The 24,765-nt window shown below is 43.6% G+C and overlaps 1 protein-coding gene across 1 annotated transcript in view; it reads right to left on the reverse strand.

The window, feature by feature from the left end:
- The window catches only part of SPOCK1 (SPARC (osteonectin), cwcv and kazal like domains proteoglycan 1), a 498,033-nt gene that overhangs the window by 120,036 nt on the left and 353,232 nt on the right, over positions 1–24,765 (reverse strand). The window contains exon 4 of the mRNA XM_063086936.1: positions 17,283–17,409. Within this exon, the coding sequence (XP_062943006.1) occupies positions 17,283–17,409 (127 nt within the window). The remainder of the gene's footprint in view (positions 1–17,282; positions 17,410–24,765) is intronic.

Below are 24,765 nucleotides of genomic sequence, written 5' to 3' on the forward strand. Positions count from 1 at the left end.
AAGGGCCCACTAGGGGGCGGGGGAGGGACCAATGCAGACGCATCCACGACAGGAACATTTCAACTACCCAGGAGCAGAGGCTGCTTGTGATACTTGGACACAAATCATCACAGCAGCATAGACATGTCTAAGAAATCGATGAGCCGGCTCAAGCCATTACTTGTACTCATTTGCTGAGGCAGGATTAATAGACCCTCAGTTTGCAGCCAGAGTATTTCTTGAAAGTTAAAAAATAAAAAAAAATTCTTTAAAAATGCTTAAAATCCAATTTCCTTGCTATTTATAACTGAATCCAACCCCTCCCAGATTCATCAGAGTTGGAGTAGTTCTGTTATATTGGCCTGAGCACTGGGGAATGCGTGGCTGTCTGCACTTTGGGTGGGTTGAAGCCTGGCTCCTCCACCTAGGGGCTAAGGAACCACAGGAGTGCTAATAACTGAGTCTCTCTCTCTCTGCATTATCTGAAGAAGGGGTTTACTACTAGTACCCATCTTATAGGACTGGGGTGAGAATTATATAAGTCATGTCATGTGCATAGCACAGCAGGTGGCACATGGCAGACACTCAGTGAGGCATGGGTACTGGTGCTCATGTGGATCACACCTTCTTGCCCAGCAGGGCAAACATGGAAGATCTGGGTATGATGCTTGGATCATGGGAGGTGAAGCTGGTCCCTGGAGAGGGTTTCTGGGGCAGACCCTGGTCTCTGGCCGTTTGAGGGCTGCCCTTTGCTTTATTCCTTAGGATGGAGGGCTTCCCAGGCAGGAACAGGCCTAAGCCCAGTTCTCTGCCTTCCCTGCACATCTGGCAGACTTGGGTAGATCCCAGCGCAGGAATGGTCAGTCCCGCAACCAAAGCTGCTGGTCACTTAGTCCTCCCACAGGACCCTGTCTCAGAGATATGTGAACCTTGGCTTGGAAACCCCAGCAAAGCCCAAAAAGCTACTTCCAGCTCTAGAAAGTACAGCCAGCTCAGTCCACCTGCCTCAGCATCCTGAGCACATGCTGAGCATATCAGAGGGGCTCAGAGGACATTTGACAAATGAATGCATAGTGGCAAAGGGATGAGGTGATGCCAGGGCAAGTAGGTATACCTGTGAGTATGCAGAACACATTCCCACCTGCAACACTGGGCCTGCTTTTATCCACTTTCTACTGCTGCCTCACAATCTATGTAAGATCGTTCTGAACTCAGGCCCAGCCTGATTTCACTAACAGGAACTCAGCCACGTGTGAACCTGCTATGGCCCAGTGCTTCACTACGTGTGGGCCAAATGAATGAAAATGAGCCTGAGTGTCATTTCACACCAACAGCTTGAGCATCTACCATGTTGGGTGCTGCCACAGGATCAACAACAAACAAGAAAGTCCCTGGCCCTTCTACAGAGTATGCCCTCAATAAGAGGCGCCTACTGTCATTACCACAATCACCACCTCCACAGTTCAGAACATGGCGCAATCCCACCTACTTGGGAGTAGGAGGCAGAAATGACTTCAAGAAGAAAATGGGAGGTGTGATGTAAAATCTGGGCCCAGAGGGAGGACTGGTTTTCTAGAAAAGATCCCTCAGACATCCTTGGGGAGGGGACAATTGATATTTACAGATGGGTTATCTATGTGACAGATCCTGTTCTAAGAATTTAGGATGTAATAAAGAATTCAATTCTCACAAAAACCCTTCAAGGTAGATGGCATTATTATCACTATTTTTTAGACAAGGAGACTGGAGCACAGGGAGGTCACATAATGTGTACAAGGTCACATATCTGACAAGCCAAGCTGGACCTTGAGTGTCTGCCATCCAGCTCCGCTGGACAAGCTCTTAACCATGACACTGATATGCCAATCCTTCCTCTGTCCTCCCACATGGTACCCATCTTGCCCATACCTCTAACACCCCACCTGAAACATCTAGGTTCACACATCTGTCTTCCCCAGGACTAGAGAGCAACCCAACCTGGGGACAGGACCAGTGCCTAGCATGGGTCTAGCACGGGGTGGGTATGTTTGGTGACTCTGGAGGAGCCACCCTGGAAGAGAGTCCCAAAGCTGGCACCAGAAAAGTTCTCTGCCTCTTCCAAATCTGTGGACTTGGATGTCTGGGTATGCAATCAGTGAATGGGGCCTGAACACCTGCAGAGTCAGAAGCAGTGCCTCCCAACCAGGTGGCCTTCAGAGTTGCCTCTCCCTTGTTCCCCTGTCACCCACAGGATTAATGGCTTTGTCACATCAGTTGCAGAAGCCATGTGGAACATGTCTCTCTTCCCTCACCCACACTGACTGCCAATTCTTGTCCCCCAGATAGTTATGTCCTTTGCAGGGTTTCTTCTTGCTGCACAATGAACCTTAACTGTCCCTCCCAGACTTTCTCTGAAATGCCCCAGATCCACAGGCTCCATGGGCCACCTCAGGAGACTGCTCTGCAACCCCAGCCACTCACTGCCTACGCTACTGGCTGCTGCTCAGTCCCCCAAGACCTCTTCTTCTCAAAGAGGGGACAGAGGGGCAACACCAACAAATGAAAAACAGCTTTGTATCCTAAAGGGATGTTAAAATCCAGGCCATACTTCAAGTACAGAGAATTCTTCACGAAAGGACACTCCAGAGTGATTAAGTGTCCAGGGTAACTCCACGTCTTTTTTATCTTTCAATTTTTCACTGGAAAAACATTTGAAAAGTGTCAAGTCTATTTCCTGACATTACTCAGCCTATGTGAGAGAACCAAGGAGGATCTTTCTAAATATTGGAGGATACCAGTATCGAAAATGAGGAACATGGAAACAATCATGGGTAACTGGAAGAAAGTGCTGATCTCTAGACACTCCGCAGGTCTGATATTTTTTTAAAACTTTTTAAACAGCTTTGAAGTATAAGTTGATACAGAATAATATATATTTAAAGTATACAATTTGAGCAACTTAGGAAAATATAAATATACAGAAAATCTTCACCATAATCAAGATAATTAATCTATCTATCATCCCTCAAAGTTTTTCCATACCCCTTGGTAATCTTTCCCTTCTACCACTTTGTACCTTTCTGTCACTATACATCAGCTTGCATTGCTTTCTGTCATCAGCTTGCATTTTCTGAAGTTTTATATCGATGTAATCAAATAGTATGTCCTATTTTTTGTTTGGCTTTAGCTCAGCATAATTATTTTAACATTCATTCATGTTGTTACATGCATCAGTAGATCACTGCTTTTCATTTCTGGGTAGCAATCAATTGTGTGGATATATCATATTTGTTTACTCATTCACTTGTTAATGGACATTTGGGTTGTGTATAGTTTCCGGCTATTACAAATAAAGCTGCTATGAACACTGTGTACAAGTATTTCTTTGGACATATACTTTCATATGTAGAAGTGAAAAAGCTAGATCATATGATAGTCTTTAAAGAAACTTCCAAATTGTTTTCCAAAGTGGTTACACTATTTTATATTCTCACCAGCACTGTATGAGAATTCATTTCTCTATATCTTTTCCAACACTTGATATGATCAATCTTTTTAATTTTATTTGTCCTAGTGTTAGTGGTATTTCATTGTGGTTATAATTTGTATTGCCTCATTAATAAATGATGTTGAGCACTTTTTATGTGTTTACCATTCACATATCTTCTTTGGTGAAATGGCTGTTCATATCTTTTGCCTATTTTTTACTGAGTTGTTTGCTAATAATTGAATTTAGAGAGTTCTTTGCATATACTGAATGCAAGTCTTTTATCAGATAGATGATTTGCAAATATTTTTTCCTAGACTCTGACTTTTTTTTCATTCTCTTAACAGTGTCTTTCAAATAGCAGATTGAAAAAAAAAGTGTTATCAATCTTTAAATTTATGAATCATGCTTTTGGTGTTGTATTTAAGAATTATTTGCCTAATCCAAGGTCACAAAGATTTTCTATTGTTTTCTAAAAGTTTTCTAGTTTTAATTTTGTATTTAGGTCTATGAGATATATATATTTTGATAGTTTTACAAATTTATCACTTTTATTTTTCCTAAAAGTGTCCTGTAAATATAGCTTCTTTCCTTTTTTCCACTAATATTCATTTTATGCTTTTAACATTGGCCAATAAGATTAACAGAATATAGTTTCTTCCCTCAAAGAGCATACTTTTTTTAATTTAGGGAAATTTTGAGCATATGCCAAATTAAAACATTTAGTACAGTGTATCTCCATAATTTCAGTTCAGCAATTTTCAAGGTTCTTCCACATTGGCTTCATCTTACCCTTTTTTTTTTTTTTTTTTTGCTAAATTATTTTAAAGCAAACTCCCTATGTTCCTCACAACATATATCTTTCAAAAAGTGTGTTCTTCTTACTTAACTACAATGCTATCATCATATCTAATTCCCGATCCATAGTCATTTTTCTTTAATGTCCTCAAAACATCTTTTTCTTTTTAAATTTTTGTTGGTTTGTTTCAATTTGGGTTCACCTAGGGATCACACAGCACCTGGTAGCTAAGTCTCCCACTCCACCTTTTTTCACGCACAAACTGGGTCCATTTTCCGGCATCCAAAATATCTCGTACTTTGATTTTGTCTGCTTGATTCTGTGTGGCCTCCTGTTACCATTCCTCTACCCTGCACACCCTGTAAAAGCTTGACCAGATTTAGGTTTGACTCCCTTGCCAGAAATACTTCCAATAACTATGAGCCACACATGTCACGGTTTGCTCTCTACTGCCTGACATCAGAGGACCAACAACACTGCTGCCCACACAAGTGATTCTACGGCTCATCAGCCCAAAGTTCATCATCAACCTTTTGTCTCATGGTTTCATCCATACTTGACTGCTGCCTACTTCAGTTCTATCATTAGGGGCTGAAAAATGATGACGTCCTCATTCTATGATTACTTCCATATTTATAAGCTGTTCAATTCCTATAAAGAATTTTCCCATATTGAATAGGGTTTTAGGCCTACCCAAAATATGGTTTGTACAGAAAGAATAGTTATATGTTTAACTACTTCTTTTAATTGCCATATTCAGAATAAGGAGCTGGAGCCCCAGTTTTTCCCATGGTAAAGCAGTTTACATGTATGTTTTCTTCATTAAAATGTATCTTTAATGATTACATTTTTCAATTCTAGATGGTTCAAATTAAACTGGTGTTTTTTGATAGTATATGATTCATTGCTTAAGTTTTAAATTGCCTTTTTTATTTAAATATGCAGAGCATTTGAACTTATTTTCTATTCTGTACCTGACAAATCCATCACTTAGTGTTCCTGGGGGCCTAATTTTGCTGCTTATTGTTTATGCTGTCTCTTGCTCATGGTAGCTTATTTCCTTTTAGGCTTTGGAGAATTATGAGCCCTGTATGGCAGGGTTCAGAGGGAGTCCTGTGAATCTAGAGTTGCAGAGTCAGCCCTCCAGAGAAGAGGTACACTTGCTTCTTCCAGGAACCCTGGTGCAAACTCCACCTAGGGCCACTTTAAGTCAATTTGTCAGCCACAGGTTTTCTGCACCAGCCAAAGAATATAAATTTGAACCATACACTCTGGCTGAAATCGACATAGTATTCCACAGGACAGCCTAACAGCCACTGCTTGTTCTGATTGGTTTATGTCTATGTCCTACATATGTCTTTAAATGTTTTGTGCACCACCTTTGCCCGACCTGGGTGAACAAAGGTTCTTTGTTATAAAGTCTCACAGAGGACCTTATCTCACTCTAACCAGCATCCAGGCTGAGACTGGAAAGTGTTCTTATCCTGCTTTTCCAAGAAGCAAATTTTAAAAAATCTAGACCACCTTTTAACTCAGGGTGAACACACTCAGGTCTTGGATTTATGTGTAGGGTCTCAGGTCCGATTTTCTAGCTTGTTAGGACTTAAAAGGCATTGTGCCCAGTCTGCATGCAGCTGTTACCCAAAACCTCTTGGTTAGATTAGCTCTCCTACCTTCTCACCCCCAGGGCAGTGGTATCCTGTATGATTTTCAGTGTCCTCCTTCCCCCAACCAGAGATCTCCCTTACATCTTGCAAGCTCATCTATTAAAAGGATGCATGCATTATACCAAGGAGGTATCAGAGAGTTTTCAGGATCTCTAGCCTATCACATGGCTGGATATACGTATCTGTACACTGACAGTTCCAACACGATGCAATCAATGCTCCAGCAGAAGTATACACCTGGTGCTGTCAGAGTTCGGAGGAAAGAAACAGACTAACTTAGCATGAAGGGCTCAGGAGGCTTCACTGAGGAGACAGTGCTTAGGCTGAGCCTTATATAGTTGAAATCCCAGGAATATGGTTACTCCTTTGTTGGCAGGAGCGGATGTGGGCAAGAGAAGCTCAATCCATTCTATCCCATCATACTGCACTAAAACGCAAAAAAGGTGATGCATCCTCTCTACCTCTACCTGTCCCTTATTTGATACCAGGGAACTGGGTTGTATATCGGTTTGCTAGAAAGAGGGACCAGGGTGGCTCGTCTACACAGCTTCCAGCAGGAAATGCGAGAAGACAACATAAGATGGAGTGGATCTTGCTCAGAGCCACCTTTGGGGCATCCCACGCTCACTGATACTTGATATTTCTTCGTCTTTCTATTAGAGAAGAGAAAGAAAAGAAACCCTTCTAATGAGCTCTATCTGATCAAACTGGGCAGGGTCCCCTGCTTCCTATAGCCCTCCAGTTTCTTGTCTGTCCACCATTGCACAGCTTGCCCTTGGGAATGTTTGAATTCCAAAGCAGTCCTCAGTGCCTTTCGATGAGAACTTGGGAAAAGTCGCTCTTTTGGACACAGGGTCTCTCCTGCTGTTGTAGGTGTGTTGTTCTGAGCACCTCACTGGACAGCCCTAGCAACTCAAGAAGTACAGTTGCCTGGAGGAGAAGGCATTTCTGTTCCATACATGGTATATAAAGATTTCAAAATGTTTTATTTGTTTCAGAAAGGGAATATAAAATTTGCTTTGGTAAAAATGAGAGTATCATTAAAGCCATTTCCTTCAATATGCAATTATGGCAACAATTCATGGTAAGTTCTAACCCAACTAGTACTCCTTAATTCCCTCACATAACATACAGGCCCTAGCCCGGGGCTTAGAACATGAGATCAGCTTCTCTGAGCACTACTCATATCTAGTGCCAAAATATTCTCATGGAAAATGTTGTAAAGAAGTCTGACTATACTCATTTAAGCAGCAGGTCAACAGGGAATATTTTGTTTGTCTCTTTTAAAGAAAAACAAAAGCGACATGATCATGAACTTAAAGTAGTTTGTAATGATTTAATTAGATTTATAGTACTGCGCATATTCATTCTGGCCAGGGACCTCTCTGTCTTTTAAAGCATTAGTAGGCAGAGATCGCATGTGCTTTGCAATTTTACCTAATCCTTAATTTCATCTCCCAATGAGGTGAGGCCAAGCATCATCGTGTTCAGGTAATTGCTTTATCAAATGGCTTAATTGTGCATTCAACAGAACTGGCAACAAGAAGGTTACTCTTCCTAATGTGTTTTTAACAAAAGCATTAACTAATTACATGGCATGCTACTCAGGGTATTTGAGAAGAAGAAATGAAAACCTATTCTTCAAATCTTGGTTAAATGCATGTTTGCATATAGAACATAGAAATAAGTGGCAAAATAATTAGTTGAATTGCTTCCTTCTGCTCCAACTTCATGACTAATCTGCATGCTGAAGTAGTCTGTGTAAATTCCGTGGATGTATTTTCACCACGGACGGTGTCTGAACATCTGTGCTTTCTGAAAATGTCACAATGATCATTTTGCCTGAAAGTTTATCCTCGGGAACCAAGAAGACTGTTATCTTGGCATGTTCTAAGAATAAATAAATGTTGAATAGAACTAAAGACAGATGTGCTCCATGATCAGAAGAAAGTATTAAAGCATTAGGTCAAATGGTTTAAAAGAATTCCGAATTAAAATGACACTGAATCTTTATTTTAGATGAACTTTCTCTTTAACTAGATAACATGTCTAGTATAAAAATTTGTCTTGTATGGTCCACTATGTCTGTCATTCCTAGAAACACATTATGCTTTAATATATTCTTAATGACTCAAACTAGTATCATTTAGCTGAAGACTTTAATGAGGCTAAGATATTTGGTATTTAAAAAGTGACTGTGTAGTACACTATGTTTTAAATTTTATTCAGTCCAGTGCACACTCTTTTCGTCCCTCCTCTTCTGCTAAAAAAAAATCTTACTCATGTTCATAGTGAAGAGTGAGATAAAGGGGTTCATATGACCAGAGCAGGCCAATCACAGAACCACATCAGCCTGGACACAGTATGCGATTAAGGGACGGGCATGCGATTCAAAACGAGTTCACTGGAATCCTTCCCTGGGATTGAAACACAGACACTGGTGAATTTCTTTGGAGTTTCTAGGCTGGAAGCAAAATTCATATGCTGTGCCAAGGGGAGAAAGCCTCTTTACGGAATGAAGTCAAGCAGAGACAAACAAGATGAGAGACAGAAGAAATACAAGATTGTCAACTACTGAATTTTCCCTTCTTTCTCTGAGGACTGGCTACCCCACTATACTTTCTAGCCGTATATGCCAATAAATCTTCTTTTGTGGTTTAAGCTAAGTTAGAGTTGTTTCTGACACTTAAAATCAGAAGCATCCTGATGACATAACTGGTATTTTACATTACTTTTCAGGTGGCTTTTCACTTGTGGAAGTAAAAACTGTGACTCTGAAGTCAGACAGACCAGAGTCCAAATATCCACTCTGTTACTTACTAGCTGTATTGACCTTGAAAAAGTTTTATAGCTTCAATTTTCTCATCTTTACTTTGGAACTAATAACAGTACCTATCTCATAGGTATGTTGTGAGAACCAGATGAAATAATATAGGAAATAAAATAATACTATGGCACTTAGCACAATGTCATAGTACTTAACTGCTCAGTAATTAAATACTATTGTTGTGTTGGTATTGTTATTACATAAATATTACTGTAGTAGTGACTGCTAGATAACCCCAATATCCTCTCAGTCCTTCATTAATAATATAACTTTTAAATTTTGGCTGGGTACATAGCTGCCTAGAATAAAAACCACATTTCCCAGCCTTCCTGACAGCATGGTGCAGGCTTGCGATTAAGTTCTGGCAATGGGAGGTACGCAGAAGTGATGCTGGTAACTTCTGAATTGTGCCCCCTTTTCTTTCCTCCTTCCTGCTGGCTGGGTAGCAGCTGTGCTGGACCCAGAGGCAGAAGCTCAACAATTCCAGTTACTGAGGATAACAAATAACAAGCTAAAAGGATCCTGGTCATTGACAGTCTAGAGGCAGCACATCAGCCTTGGGCTGCTTACCTTGGGAATGTTTACATGAGAGAGAAATAAAATGTTATCCCATTTAAGCCTCTGTTTCATTTGGGGTTTGTTATAGCAGTCAGAACCTATATCCTAGCTAATGCACAATTAATATTTTAAGTATTATTCATACTTGCTCCTTCCAAAAGCCCTATAAAGGAGAAAAGTTTTGATGATTATATCAAAACTAGGGAAAGAACTCTACTCAAAGTAATAGTTGAGGGTTTTCATACTGTGTAATCTAGCTCTCATTATCAAATGATATTTGGCTACCCCAGACTAAGGAAGGAGGTTGAAAACATACAAGGCCACAGAGGCTGGGAGAGGAGGGGGCTGGGGGACGAGAAAAGGGACTAATGGGTGTGAAACTATGCTCTCTGCCCTAAGTGAATCCTTGTGCATTATCTGTATGTATTGGAGTGACACACTGTACTCCACAAAAATAAATATAAATAAAATTGAAAAAAGAAAATGAACAATGTCTGAGGGGAAAAGGCAAAATTGGGACATCTGTCATGGGGATCTGTCCCCAAACCTCAAACTGTTTAATGTAAAAAAAGCAAAATTGCTTAGCTTTTGTTAGATGCCATTGAGTCTTTCTCCAAAGCCATAAAACCTCTATTGTTGGCCTTTTCTAAGCAACAGAATATCAAAATAATGAAATCTACTACCTGGATCCCTTGTTAGACTGCTGGTGTCCTCTGTGGTCTATCTGCACATGACTCTTTTCTCCCCTACCGCCCAAGAGCATACGTGGATAGAGTCAGGATCACTAACCTCCTGCCTCCTCCCCCTGCCCACACCCAGTTCTGCACAGGTGGGAACATCCAGAAGCTCACCTAACTGCTGCTCCTGCTCTTATTCTTGGTGCCATTACTACTGCCATTGTGCTCCAGCCTGCTGATGCACAAAATGTGCAAATGCAAACCTTCCGCCTTTGGTTTCCAATAATTTTATTTTCTTGCTTAGTCAGAAGCAAGACCCTCACCAATGAGCCATTTGTAAGTGAAGATGATTCCCAACCCACAGGCCCAGTGGGGACAGGCCTATCCAAAATCATCCCTGAAAATTCTGACAGACTCAACTCTGCTTGAAAGCAAAGAGTAACCACACATAAAACCTCCTCTGTCTAACACGGTCTCAGGGTCATAAAAGTCTGTGGGAGACTGAGAAGACATACTGAGCCTGAAGCCATCTTGACAAATCTTACAAATCTACAATTTCTATTTGCTCTAACCTTCGCTATAGCCTGTTCTTGGGAAATGCCGGCCCACAGCGACTCCACTTGCCAAGAACTTCAAACATGACCTTTACTTGGTAGCAATTGTTGGAAACTATTAAGATGCTTCTGAAAAAAATAACATAATCTGCAGCAACAATATGCTGAAAGAAATGCCAACCCTGTTAAACAAGCGCTCTCTACCCCCCCTCCCGAGCGCACACCCAGGACGGAAGGGAAGCGTTTTCCCCCACAGCAGTTCTTAACTCTGCATCTCTCTTCTGTGTCTAGACATAAAATAGCCATTTGCTAATTGTTTAACAGCAATTAAAGAAGAAACTGTTGGGGGCAGGGGGAAAGCAGATGGGTGTTTGCCTGCTTGTCAACCAATTACCAGCAGCCAGGCTGAAGCCAGAGAACGGGGCAGTCTGTCCAGGACTCCCAGCGGCACCGGGAGAGCCCGCTCTCAGAGGCCAGACCAAGCACTGCACTTCTGGCTGGGATATGAGCAGTCACAGCCCTGACATCTGCGCTTCGGTCAGGTGGGCACAGATTAGAGAAATCAACCAAGTCCTGTTCAAGGAGACCCGGCAATGAGACCTCCCAGCAGGGCCAGGACCTGGAGCAGTGGGGACCTCCTCCCCTGCTCCTTTCTGAGCTTCCAGGACCACACCCCAAGTCTGCTCCCATTTCTGCTCTCCCCTCCAGAGGGAGGAAACCTGAAATTGCCCATCTGGATGAAGCCCGGGCTGGCCAGATTCTAGTCAGCAGTGTGGATGCTTCTCTCCTCACAGCCAGGACCCCAGTAAGCTTTACTCTTTCTGTGCAGACAGCAGGAGAGACAGGAAAGGGTATCAGGGATGATAGGTTCCCAGATGACAGTCCAGGGCAAAGCCACGAAGCTGTTGGCAGGAGGATTTCCAAGTCCAGCCAGGGCAATGATGTTGAAGAAGTCCTTCTGCTGAGCTTAGAGCTGAAATGACTTTCTATATTTGAAATTCAAATGTCACCAACACCAGCGATAACTTCCTAAATACTTCTTTAGACTGTTTCTATCCATCTCTGCAACCACCATTCAAATCCAGGCCTCACTCATGCCATGCCTGGATGATTCTGGTATGCTCCTCACACTCACTGTGCCCCTAGTCCTGCCCCAACCACTCCCACCCTGCAGCCAGTGTAAGCAAATTAAAAAATATAAACCTTTGATAGGATACGCAGTACTCTTTAGGTAAAGTCCAACCCCCTTTGTGTGGTCTTTAAGGTTCTGCAAAATGTGGCCCCTGATTACTCTTCAGTCTCATTTCTACAGTTAATTAACCCTGTCCTCACCCCCATATGACCCATCCACAGTGACACTGTCACCAGTTCCTCAATGCCTTTTTTCATCTCTTCAACCCCTCTTCCCTTTGCTTGAATGAGCTGCCCCCAACCCCTCTTACTCTGGTTGACTCTTTCTACCCTAGAATCATGACTGAATTACCACTTCCTGTAAGAAGACTGCTTACACCTCCAAACTGGTTGAGGTGGCCCTGCTCTGTGCTCCTGCACCACCCTGAATGTCCTTTATTTGAATACCTATCCTAATGAAGGCAGACTGCATTTCAATTTGTCTGCCCTTCTTGAAAGTTCCATGAAGATTGGGGCTTTGTCTATTTCACCCTTTGCTATATCTTTGGATTTAGCACAATGCATGGCACAGAGTAAGAAAGAATTCAATAAATATTTATTGAATTTTCGAGCTATGTCAGTCTCCCTGGCTGGAAGAATGTGACATCAAAGGTAGTTATGAAATGCCTAGGGTGATCCTTACTGCCTGGAGGCCAAGTCACGGGTCAGAGTCTATATCACACTCTCAAACCAGCTGCCGTGTTGGCTTCATTTTGTCAATTCCCAATAGTGCCCTTCTGTTCCTTATTTTTTATGGGTTATGCTTTATAGAGTCTGAATGAACATTTATTGCCATGTAACACTGTGCATTCCTTGATCTCAAGACTCTGCATTCTTGTGCACTTTATCTTTGATCCTGGGGGAGTCACAGAGCTTTAAGGGGTGCCCTTCGTATGGGGACACTAGAAGAGGCCTGCTGTAGAAAGATTCCTAAATGCATCCCCCAGTTCAAGGAGCTTCTGACTATTTGGGACCCAGAAGCAGACGGAAAGCTTGTTTATGCGATTCAAGGACAGACACAAGCATTAAGGACAGGCTGATGTTCAGGCTCCTTCATCCTTCTGACCCTGACTATGCTGCCCCACAGCCTCAGAACCATCTTGAAGGGATAAACAATTCACTTGGAGAACTGTGATTATTCTCTATGGGGTGTGGATTTCCCTGGTGATGACAGGACTGAGGCTTCAATATATTTTTGTCCAAACCAATTTTTATGAGTTTGACTTAATTGCTTCCAGTTACACATGCATCATGGTCTCATCTGTCCTTTTTCCCTGACACTGATAATTCAAAAAAGGCACTAAATCCATGGGATGGGAAGTCATTTGTTTGTTAATATTAACTCACTCTTGATGAGCATCTATTGGTGGTCTCCAACAGCTTTGTCAGTGATACTAAAAAGTCCTTTTGAACCTCAGTAAACAAGTGGCCATGTATTTGGGGGCAACAACTGAAACACTCCAGTAGCCCTACCAGACTGAAATAGCCACCTTGTAAGGAAGCCTCACTGAGCCCCACAGGGGTTTAGAATGCTCCTCTGCTTCAGAGGTCTTTAGCAATCAACACATGGCTTCTGATTGAGCCATATTTGACCTATTGCGTTAAGAAAGAGAAAACACAAATTTTCTAGAAGTTCACATAAGACAGAAGATTAGGAGACTAATGCCAACACCCACACCTGTTTCCACTGCAACGATGCCCTTCCCACCACCCCATCCCTTGTTTTAACTTCAGATAGAAGTAGGTAGATCACAGATATCTAGGCAGGAAACCATGGGTATCAAACTCTGCCACTGGCCTTCTCCTTAGACCTCAGTATAACCCATATGGAGAATGGGAGAAGAATGCTACAATTTCTAAGGCTTTACATCTCTTTTGCTCCAGGAAAAGAGTTGAGCGGGTCTGGGAAACTGAGAACTCAGTCAGTCTGGTGCAGGAATTCAAAGACATTAACAGAACATCAAGATGCTTCTGGGGAAGGCCTTTGAGGGCTCTGCCCAATGGTATATGGAGGTCACTCCCCTTTTGAAGAATGAAGAGTCACTGCAAAGGGGTTTTCCAAATCCAAATCCTGCCTCTTAAACCAGCTACTACCAGCACCTGTGAGCAAGCAACCTTCCCATATATAAAAAGCCAACTTTCCTGCCCAGACTGATAGGGGCTAGGGGGTGGGAGGTGGGGGCACTGGAAGGGGAAGGGGGCTCACACTTGACCAGCGAACATTTCCAGAGACATTCCCTGGACAACTGACAGCATTGCAAGCCATGCGTGACAAGTTAGCACTGCTCCTTGAGTTCGGGGGTCATGGGGAGCTGGCATTTTAAGCTCCTCTGTGAACAAGAGACAGAGGCCAGTGGGCAGGCTTCTGCCAAGGCTTGATGTGCAACAAGCCACTTGCCTAAACAGCCCTGATCCCTCACTGACATCTCAAGGCCTGTCTTCAGCCTCGGGCTCCAGGATCAGAGTTGACTCCAGCAGTGAAGGGAATCATGTGAACAGCACAAACAGGATCTTCAAAAGGGAGAAGTGTTACAAGGAGTGGCTGTCTGCCAGAGCCCCAGCTGTGCGTTTAGCTAAGCAACTTGGCCCAGGACAGGGCAGCTTGCTTTTCTCGATCACAAAGCTCTCTCTGCCCCATTCACCTGAATTCAGGATGGACAATGCAGACTGGAATCTCCCATTCCTCCTCAGCCAGAGGCCCTGTGGGCTCCTCTCTTGGCAGTGACACACAGTGAGCACCCACTAGGCACCACGCCCCATGAACTGCAGGATCTGCAGGATCTCACATTCCCCAGGCAATTGCAATGCCAAGTGTCCCACAAGCCTGGAAGTGCTTGACCATCTTCTCAGCTCCAGGTTCTCTAAATGTCTCCTCTCAAACTGTTCCCTACATCCTCCCTCCCTCTCCCCTCAGCTCACGTGCCTCTCCCCTCACCATGAGAGCCACACATGGGCATCCTCTCAGTTCTTCAAACACATCACACTGCCATACTGCCCTGGCCCATGCTATTTTCTCTATCTGGAACATTCTACCCATCCACTCTGTTTTAAAAACCCCTCCTCACCATCCCCGGTCAAGCAGGCCACCCTGTACCTCTCCTTGTCAGCACCATGCTTTAGCATTACTAAAATTTGAAATTACCTATTTCTTTGCTTGGTTACTTATTCCATTCTGTCTCTCCTACCAGAATGTAACCCCCAAGCGGGCAGCAATGCTGTCCGTCTTCTTCCCATTGCCCTACCCCATGTTTTGCACAGTGCCTAGAACAAATGAACAAGTGTCCAATACAGAGCTGCTGAACAAATGAATGAAAGATCCTTTCCATAATAAGTGACTCTGGAGCAAGAAGGGAACAGACGCTGGAGGGCCTGGTTAGGAGCAATAAAGAGTCTGGGACTAGTTCTGGCAGCAAGAAGAAAGCTACCCAAGCATTTTAAGCAGGGGAGACACACAAACAGACTTCTGTTACAGAATGGCCATCTCTTCTGTCATGTGGAAATGGACTTTGGGGGTAGCGGAAGGGGCAGACTGGAGGTAGGGAGACTGTTAGGAGGTGCCTATAAAAACTGAAGTCCTCGCTGCTCAGAATGAGGTTTGTGGCCAGCAGATGGCCATCGCCTGGGAGCTTGTTAGCAATGCAGACTCTCGGGCCCCACCGCAGACCTGCCATTGCACAATCTGTATTTTAACAGGATTCTCAGGTGATTGTTTACACACCTAGAATCTGGGCCCCAGGTGAAAGACTATGATCGCCTGGTCTGCCTTTAGGAACAGGGTATGAAAATGATTCATTAGTATTCCCTACAAATCTACTTTCCCAAACATGTTTAGGGTGTCATAGCAAGCCCTGTTACTACAAACTATTTCCAACTTTGACTCTATTAGGGACCAAGGACACTAAGGGAAGGGAGAAGGGTAGGCTGAGCTGAGCTGAAGTGGGCTGGGGCTATTTAGCCAGGCTATGACCTTGGGCAGAGAAGTTCTAGCTCACAGGACATATCTGGAGCAGGGGAGGTAAGGACTGCTGACTCTGGCCATGAAGAAGAGCCAACTTTTGGATTCCCACTGTATTATAAGTTTCCTCAGCACCTCGCACAGTGCCTGGTACATAGGCTCAAATGATACTTGTGGAACGAACAAAGGAACTAATCAAGCAAAGATAATGCTACTGAGGTCCTAACACAGACTACACGGGTCTGAGTATAAGCCAGACAGACTTTCCAGATACCTGTTTTGTGAGACATATTTGTTTCCCTTTGTTACAAAAATGTGAAAAGCTGGGAGGATAGAACTGTCCTTTCAGTGAGCAAAAATATATGACCTGTACATCACAGAATCAGTAGGGAAGAGTGGCCACAACCTCAAAATAACCCAAATAAGCCTCTGAGGACAGCAGGCAGTGAGGCTCCGCCCAGGCCTGTGGCATCTCCATGGTGGGAGGGTCACGGTGGTGAGGGGATCACAGAGAACAGAACAGTCCACTGTCTGTGAAGTGGAGGGAGGACAAAGAGGGCACCAGCAGAAAGCCCTGAGAACCATGTGGCAGTGTGGCCAGGGTGTATCCTATGGCACCTCTCTTTAGCCACAGACTCTACTCTCCAAGTGAAACCTAACACAGAAAAATAAGAAGACAGAGGAAAGTTGGGCAGCTCTGGCTGGAGGAGGTGGGGTGCCCCCCACATGTCTTACAGAAAAGACATAAGACATATACCCCCATACCAGCTCCCTCCTACCTAGCACAGTGTCAGACCCTAAGGGGGTCCCTGGTTTATATTTGTTAGATAAGAAATTTTGTGGTTTCCCTTTCTTAAAATCATTATCCCAATGAAATATATCCATTCCCAATCACAAATGGACAACCTTATCCCAAAAGAGTGTCTGAAGTTCCAGGAACAAATGACCACCTCCTTCCTCTACCCCTATGATCCCTGCCTTCCTGCCTGTAAATCCTATTATAAAACCCAGATAAAATGCCCCTCCTCCTCTAGTATGAAGCTGTTCCTCATCCCTCCAATAAGAATAAATAGACCCACTTTACCCAGCCCCTTTCCTATAAACCATTTCCTTTGCCTTGGTTGGGTTAAAGTGCCCTGTCATCATGCTTGTCCCTCCGTCCACTAGACTGTGAGCCCCTGAGGCCCCACTCTGGGGCCTGTGCAGCACGGATGCCTGCCAGATATGCATAAGTGCAGGTTAAATGTGTGCAGAATCACCCTTCTTCCTTTCACTGTGCTGTCCACAAAGCAGCATCCCAAGCCTCCCTCACCGGCTTCTCCCCACCAGCCGGGCTATGGGAGCTGCATCTTTTGAACAGCTTGCTACCTCACCTTCTCCAGGAAGCTCATGCAGATTAACTTGAGGATCACAAGCCACTCTCAGAACCACCCTTTCCTTAGCCCTCAGCCAGCCCAGTTGCAAAAGATGTAACATTTTTACGAGTCTGCTCATGAAGCAGCTTCTCCAGGGCAAGGCCTAGGAACCCACGAAGCTTTACAGGACAGGCCCCAGTTTTGGCACAGAGACTTGTCAGAACAAGCACACGTGGATGTTTTTGATGACAAAATAGACAACAAAGAAGACCAACCTTGGATGTATAGGTGTGGCCATCGGAGCCGCAGACCATGGCTGACTGTGCCATGGGACAGGGCTTGCACTTGACCAGATTCGAAGGTCCAACCCAGTGTTTGTGGGCCACACTCCCTTTCTTCTGCCTAAGGATAAGGAGAGAAAGGATAAGTTAGTTGAAGCTTGGATCCCCATGGATCTTTCCTCTAGGTTCCTGGAACAAAAAGCCAGACAAATAAATAAAGGGCTGGTTGAACAGGCAGAGGAATCCTGAGGGCCCTCAGCCAGCACTCCCACTAGTTCCAACTCACTGATGGGGCAGGAGACTCTGTCCCAAAAGCCTAGGTTCAACTCACCAGATGGACCAAGGAAAACAATGTGGCTATTAAAAATGTTGTAAAACATTACTTATTGACATGGAAAGACATTCACGATACATTTTTTTTAATGAGAGGGTGTGGCTTATTCAGTCCCAACACTGGGTTTGGCATAGCACAGGTACCCAGAGGACAGCACCCCACAGCTCGAGACTCTTCTGGGGCTGATGGGCAGTTTTTTGCATGGATGACACACAGGTGACTCAGTGAGCTCTTTAGACAGAAATTCATCTCCAAACACAACTGCAGACTATATCACAGCTGTAGAAAATTATCTCTGGATACATTTTAAAGCAATTTCAGCCCAGCTTCCAGTCTGCCATTTCATAGAGGCTCTGAGATGATGTCATTTTCAACTGTTAAAATAATCAGAACTCTACTTTCATTCTAGCTCAAGCTTTCCCTCATTCTAACCTTTGTCATAATGATAAATGGTGCTATTAGGATGGCTTATGTCTACAGAAGGAGCCCCATCACTGTATGATAAACCGTTGAAATAAAGGCCTGCAGTTACTGCCACATTTTCTTCCTTAGCTGAAGCTACTCTCCCAGCAAACCACTTGGAGTGACTCCCATGGCTGTGGGGCTGAGTTCTGGGCGGAGGACAAGTGTCTTTGGACTGCCCATCAATCAGGCAATTACCGTGTCCTTGAAATGTTTTGCTTTGGCAGTCCTGCATGGTGGTTTGCGTTTGGGCTCTGGAGTCAGAAAACACAAGTTCGAATCTCAGCTCTCCCACTTACTCATTGTGTGACCTTGGAAAGATATTTCATCCTGTAAATCTCAGTTTCCTCATTTGTAAAACGAGAGAAAACAGAATCTACTACAAGTGGATATTCTGAAGATTAATGAGTATATAAAGTACTAAGTATACTGCCTGCAAAAGAGGAAGTAATAAAAATGGTAGCTAATAGTACAATTATTATCTGCCCCAGTAATTGGGGGTATAGAGGACGAAATTACCATTTACATAGAAATATGACTTAATCCTCAGGCCACAGGTATGGAATGGCATTTAATTCCCCAAAAGAATTCATGGGGCCAGAAGGAAGGAATCTTTTCTAATAGGTATGGAATGAGTCTCCAGTCCCTCAGGAATTTGAGTTTGATGTCTGAGGTCACCTACCCTCTTCTAAATGAAGCAAGTGAGCAAGAAAGAAAGGTGGATAAATCAAGGAGCAACCACCAATTTGGCTCTTATCCTTTTGAACCTACCCTAGCAGTTTGGGGGAGGCAGTAAGAGGAGGGTCTGTTTGGGGGACTACTTCTGAGGGTGACACCAAAGAGGATCAGCACATACCCACAGCACAGCCCTGGGGGCTAGCGGGGACCCCAAGCTGGACAGACCACAGAGATGAGCCTGTCTGACCAAAAAAACCAGAGAAGAAAGTCCTACGAGGGCCCTTTGAGATCACCCAGTCCAGCTTGCTTGTTTTACTAATGGGGAAACTGAAGCTCAAAGAGAGAAGAGACTTTCTAAAGTCTCGAAGCTGATCAGTGGCTAGGCCTGGGATGGCATTTACACAGCTACAGCGAGTGCAGGGGTGACTCTCTCTTGTTCTGCCCATCTCAGTCCAAACCTAGACTACTAGCTTAAAAATCCTTTGAGGGCTATGTGTGTCATTGGGGGGTCCTCTCTCTAACACCTCCTTGCTTCTACCTTGGCTTTGCTACTCATCTGGAATTTTTTTTTTTAATTATCATTTGCATTTCTAAATCACAGGGACATGAGATTATTCTTCAAACACATTTTACTCTTTCAAGGTTTGTTTTGGGCTAACGGCAAAGGGATGGTGGTGGGGCGTCATGCAGTGGATGACTAGGTTGTCAGCACAGGTTAATCTTCGAGTACATGATTCTTTCAGTAGAACACCATAAATCTATCATCATTCATACAACAGAATGTCTGACACTGATAATGAATCAGCAAATGCAGGAAGAACTTCTGGCATCTGGCAGCCCCTCTCCTGGGTCAGTCCCCAGTGTGCATGTCCACAGATGAAGCAATTCTTGTTATGAGTTCCTAGAAAGGGGCTATAAAGTCCAAAGAGTATGCAGCTTTGCTGGAGCAGGCATCACCACGTGCAATGATGCCCCCCAGGAAAGGAGGCTAAGGGAGCTTAGCCAAAGGCAGGGGAGGGAGAAGAGAACAATGAACCAATGGCTTTGAGGAAAAGATGGACCCAGCTATCAATCACGAGTTAATGACAAGTCATCTCTGTCTCCGGACTTGAACATCATCGTTAAAGCAAGCTAATTAAGAGGAGGCAAAGAGGTGAGCCAGCTGGCCGTGCCTACTAGAGGGCCTGGTGCATCCTGGATGCTCAAGATACTTCTGTTGGGTTTGTTGGGTAGGTGGGTCCTTATGTGCTGACCACTGCAGAGGCTGCTCAGGAATTAATCACAAAAATCACAGAACGTAAGAACCAGAAAACACCTTAACACTAATCTAGTCCAAAAATTTCATTTTATAAATGAGGAATAAAAGACACAGAGAGGAAGTGACTTGCCCAGTGTCACATCAAAATATGGCCAATTAACGTCACACATGTTTGTCAAATAAGTTGTCCAGGAGATCACTGCACTGATCTGTGACCAGTTTAATCCCCTATTTTGGCATCTGTACCTTCATTACCAGGGTTTAATTTTATAACCAAAATGCCCCTTTAAACTATGTCTGTGACCCTATACCTGTAGAGGAAGAAGCTCAGCATACCCAACATCTGCTGGTCATGGATCTTGCCCAGGTATGTCTGCCTTTAACCTCTCCTGGTATGTCTTGGGGGCTGTAGATGCAGAGGCCAAGCCATTCTAACTTTTCCCATTCTAACAAAACAAGTAAATCTCCTAGGTTGGGACAGACCCAGTGTTCTTTACTTAACTAGATAGGATCCTAGTGGAGATGGCATCCAAACCTGTGGTCTCTGTCCAGAGGCCAAGTATGTAAAGTTACATACAAGGGTATATGAGCCTGAGAAGTATAACTTCCCTGGCTATTGCATGTGCATTTCAATCCCCATAACTCAGTGCAAATCATAAAAAATAACCAACCCAGTCAAGGCAAGGGACTGATTTCTGACTCAAGATATTTCAATTCTTGAGTCTATGAAGAGTGAAATCTGATGAAGGTGTCTTGATGGGATTGCTATGCCCAATGTCACAGACATTCATCAACTAGGGTGACACAAACAATTTAGTCTGGGAGGCAGGTCCCATCAGCTTTCCCACTGGCCACTAAGCCCTAGCTCCATCGCAGCCTGGCTGGTGCTGAGGGGCAGCCATGCCTCCTACAGGCTGGTGGCACTGTGCAGAAAAGCCCAACCTACAAGCCCTCCACAATGGAGAGAAGACAGACAATCAGAGGATCACCAGCATTTCTTATTCCCTTTTGTTCAATTGCTTATCCTCAATCTTTTTCTAAAAGTCTACCAGAATTCCCAGCATTTATGTTTTTGAAACAGAGCGATGATAATCAAGTACAAATCTGATAACGTGGTTCCCACACTTAAAACCTCCATCTTCTTCCCACCTCCTAGGGCACCGTCTAAACTCCAAGCTTGGGTATTAAACGATCCCAGCCTGCCTTCATAGGCTCCCTGTATGCCCTGCTCCCCTCCCCAACACACACACACACACACACACACACACACACACACACACACACACACACTTTGTGCCTCTGCACCATCATGTGAGCTTTTCCTCGAACTAACTCACCTTCATTCCCACCCACATTTCTCCCCCCATCCCCCTTTCTTCAAGGCCCAGCTCAAATATCACCTCCCCAGGAATCCTCCTGGGGCCCCTCCACAGGCAGACAGGCTGTACGTCCACTTCATCATGGCCCTGTGATGGCCTCTTTTCAGGCTCCCTGACTAGTCTCCAAGCAAGCACCTTAATTTAACTCAACCAAATGTTAAGAGGCTACTGTTTTTCCAACAGGACATGGGGCACACCCAGGGTGAAAGTCTGGGGGCCCATCCTAGGTCCCTCCCTCTCTCTGCCCTCCCCACATTCCCCTATCCCTCAGTCCTATTGACTCTATCTCCAGCCACCATAGCCACCACTAAGGGGTCTCTTTATGTGTTATGCAAATTCAAATCTGCAGGACTTGGCAAATGCTTTCCATCTGTATAGTAAATGTCTACTCTTTGTTCAAGCTTCAAATCAATTGCCTTCTATAATGTCTTTCCTGACCCTGTGGTCCCCACTCCAAGTAGAGTTAACCATGACATCATTTGTTCCAACATCACACCTTGCTCAGACCTAACTGTGGCACTCATTACAGTGTGAAGAAGTTCTTTTTGTGTCTATCTTCTTCAATATACTATGCACTCCTAAAGGGCAGTGACCGGGTCTTAACCAGTTTTGCACTCCTGGTACTTAGAAACATGGTTGGGCCCTTGGCACATGGACTTGCTCAGTGAATAAGTGAATGTAATAATTTGGACTTTTAGAACTTTTTCCTTTTATTTCCAGAAATTATTAGCACTAGCAAGAAGACGAAAATAGCATGTTGTTTTAAGCAACAAGAATTCAACAGGCTCTTGTTTCCAGAAATCCTAACTCAGACTTGAAAAAACAATTACCAAAAAAAAAAAAAAAAAAAAACAACTCTAGTAACAACTGAGAAGTAGGTGGAGGGAGCTCTCCTGTGCTTAGGGGGTCGAAGGATTCCCACACTCTAGCAGTCAGACTGTTTCCAAAGGACCTCCAATGCAGTGGTTCCAAACTACCAACAGATATTAATGTTCAGGTCTCAGGAATGAGAAAGCAGGACTCCTAGGAATTCTCAAAAGTTGCTGAAATAATCAGTTTTTCTATATTCCTCACAATATTTTCTGTATGTGTTTTTTAAAATAAAGCCTACAGTGAAAATTCAAACGATGGAAACTGTCAGCCAACATTATGAGGTAATATGCAAATAACATAACATTTGGATTTTCTGACAAGTTAACAGGAATGCCCAGAACCACATGCTAATATTGTCATTTAAAGACTTACTTTGCTCTAAAATTATTCTTTAGAACACCACTCAAAGGATTTCTATAAAATGTTACGCAAATCAATCTATTAATATTCATTTTATTTATAAGAACAACTCACCACTGTCAGCAGCAGACAGGACTACAAACACACTCTTGCTATAAGCAAGACTGGCTGACCCAGTACCTGGGAACATTGACCTTAACCTTCAACTCCACAAGTCAGTGTTTCCTGCTCTTGCTTTTGACTAGACCCTGCTGCTCCTTACTCAGATAGCCCCACCCTCACCAACCCACCCCCTGCTGCTTCCCCACAGGGGATTAACATCAGCTGTGACACAGCTTTTCACCTGACCATGACAGAGTGGGGCCACAGTCAGGGCCCACAGAAAAGAGGTGGCAGGATAGAGTAAGGTTTTAGCAATAAATACATGTACAGGTGTCAATTTTCTGACATAATTCTACTGAATGAAATTCAATGATCTGTGCCAAAAATATTTTAATGATGCAGGGTGGTGCTAAAATATATGTAGTAGAGGGACTGGCTGGTAGCTTAGTTGGTTAGTGTGTGGTGCTGATAACACCAAGAACCAGAGTTTGATCCCTGTACTGGCCAGCCACCAAAAAAAAAAAAAAAAAACTATCTATAATACATATAATACATATGTGTGCGTGCAACAGCATTGTTGACTTTTTTCTTTTAGTCATTGAGGAAGGGCCATGCATTTTATTCAGTACGCTGTGTATTCTACCATATTTGCATACCTTTAGATGGAACTATTTTACTCTGCACATGAATAGCTGGTGAAGGAGCAAAGCAATTCCAGATAATAAATAATAGCAGTAACACTCCACTTGTTTTATGTGACTACTAAATGTCTGTCTCAATGCCCTAAATGCATCTCCTTGATTCCTCACATACAACAACCCTCTGAGAGTAGAAGCAATTATTACCCCCATTTTACTGATGGAAAAACTGAGTCTCATGTAACTGGTCCCAGTCATCAGGGCTTCTTTTCTGTCTTGTCTTTGTTCTCTCATCAGATCTCTGAGACAGACCTGTCAGCTTAGATGTATAGAGAACTCACAGGAGAACAATCCCTCTCCAGTAAGAACAGTGTTTGTTTGCTGGCATAAAAAGTTTACAAGCATTTTATTTTCATGCTAATATCAAACTGCCCATTCAAAAATAAGATTGATGTTGTTTGCAAAATCAAAACTAATTGCTTCTAAAGCAGGAATGGAAGATGTTTAGATAGTTAACATGGTGGCTATTTTGAACCAGAGACTAATGACTGTTAATTGAAATGAAAAACATGTTAACCATTGAAATAATCCGTCATGTAAAATGATGCTATAATTCCTCTGTTGTTAGGGTTGAGTCATTATACTGTCATAAAATTACACAGGAAAAGCATAATGGCCTGTGTCATTTACAAAAGCTGCTCTGATGAAAGAGACAGGCTCCCACGTGAGATATTCTCCATCCTGGTATACATGGGCTCATGAGCCTCCTTCCTTTTCTAAATGAAGAAGGTCCCAGACATGAGATCCTGTCGGGAGAGAGTCTAATGTTCCTAACAAACAGATGTCTATTAGAGAACTGCAGAAAGAGCCGTCAGTCTCTACAGAGCACTGTGTGTCTGGGAGTGTCCTGAGTGCTCCTGGGCCCTCAGGGGTACAAAGACGCACTGTTTACAGAAGCCTGAAAGTTAGAAGGACAAGTGTGCAATAATGGCATCAGCAGCTAAACAGGTACTGAGGACTCACTATTCTGCTGCTGCTACCACTACTACTAACTAATACCAAAAAATTATGCTAATACTTCTACCAATAATAACTAACATGTGTTGAGCTCTTAGAACGTTCCAGGCACTGTTTTAAGCCTTTTACAAGAACCGTCTCATTTACTCCTCCCCAACAGCCCTGAGAGGAAGAAAAGTTACAGCAAAGCATGGGAAGCAGTAGGGGAGTGAGGTGGGGGGGACTTCAGGGACAAAGCAGACCTGGGACCTGCTCACAGGACCTGATGGGGACCCACGCTCACAAGATGAGCCTCAGTGTTCGGAAAATAGAATAGTTTGGTCAGGGCCCTCACCTCGGGTCCAGCTGGGTATGGTTTTAGAATATCCTTTGTAAG

This window comes from Cynocephalus volans, chromosome 2 (genome assembly GCF_027409185.1).
Source record: "Cynocephalus volans isolate mCynVol1 chromosome 2, mCynVol1.pri, whole genome shotgun sequence".
In the NCBI taxonomy this organism is placed as follows: domain Eukaryota; kingdom Metazoa; phylum Chordata; class Mammalia; order Dermoptera; family Cynocephalidae; genus Cynocephalus; species Cynocephalus volans.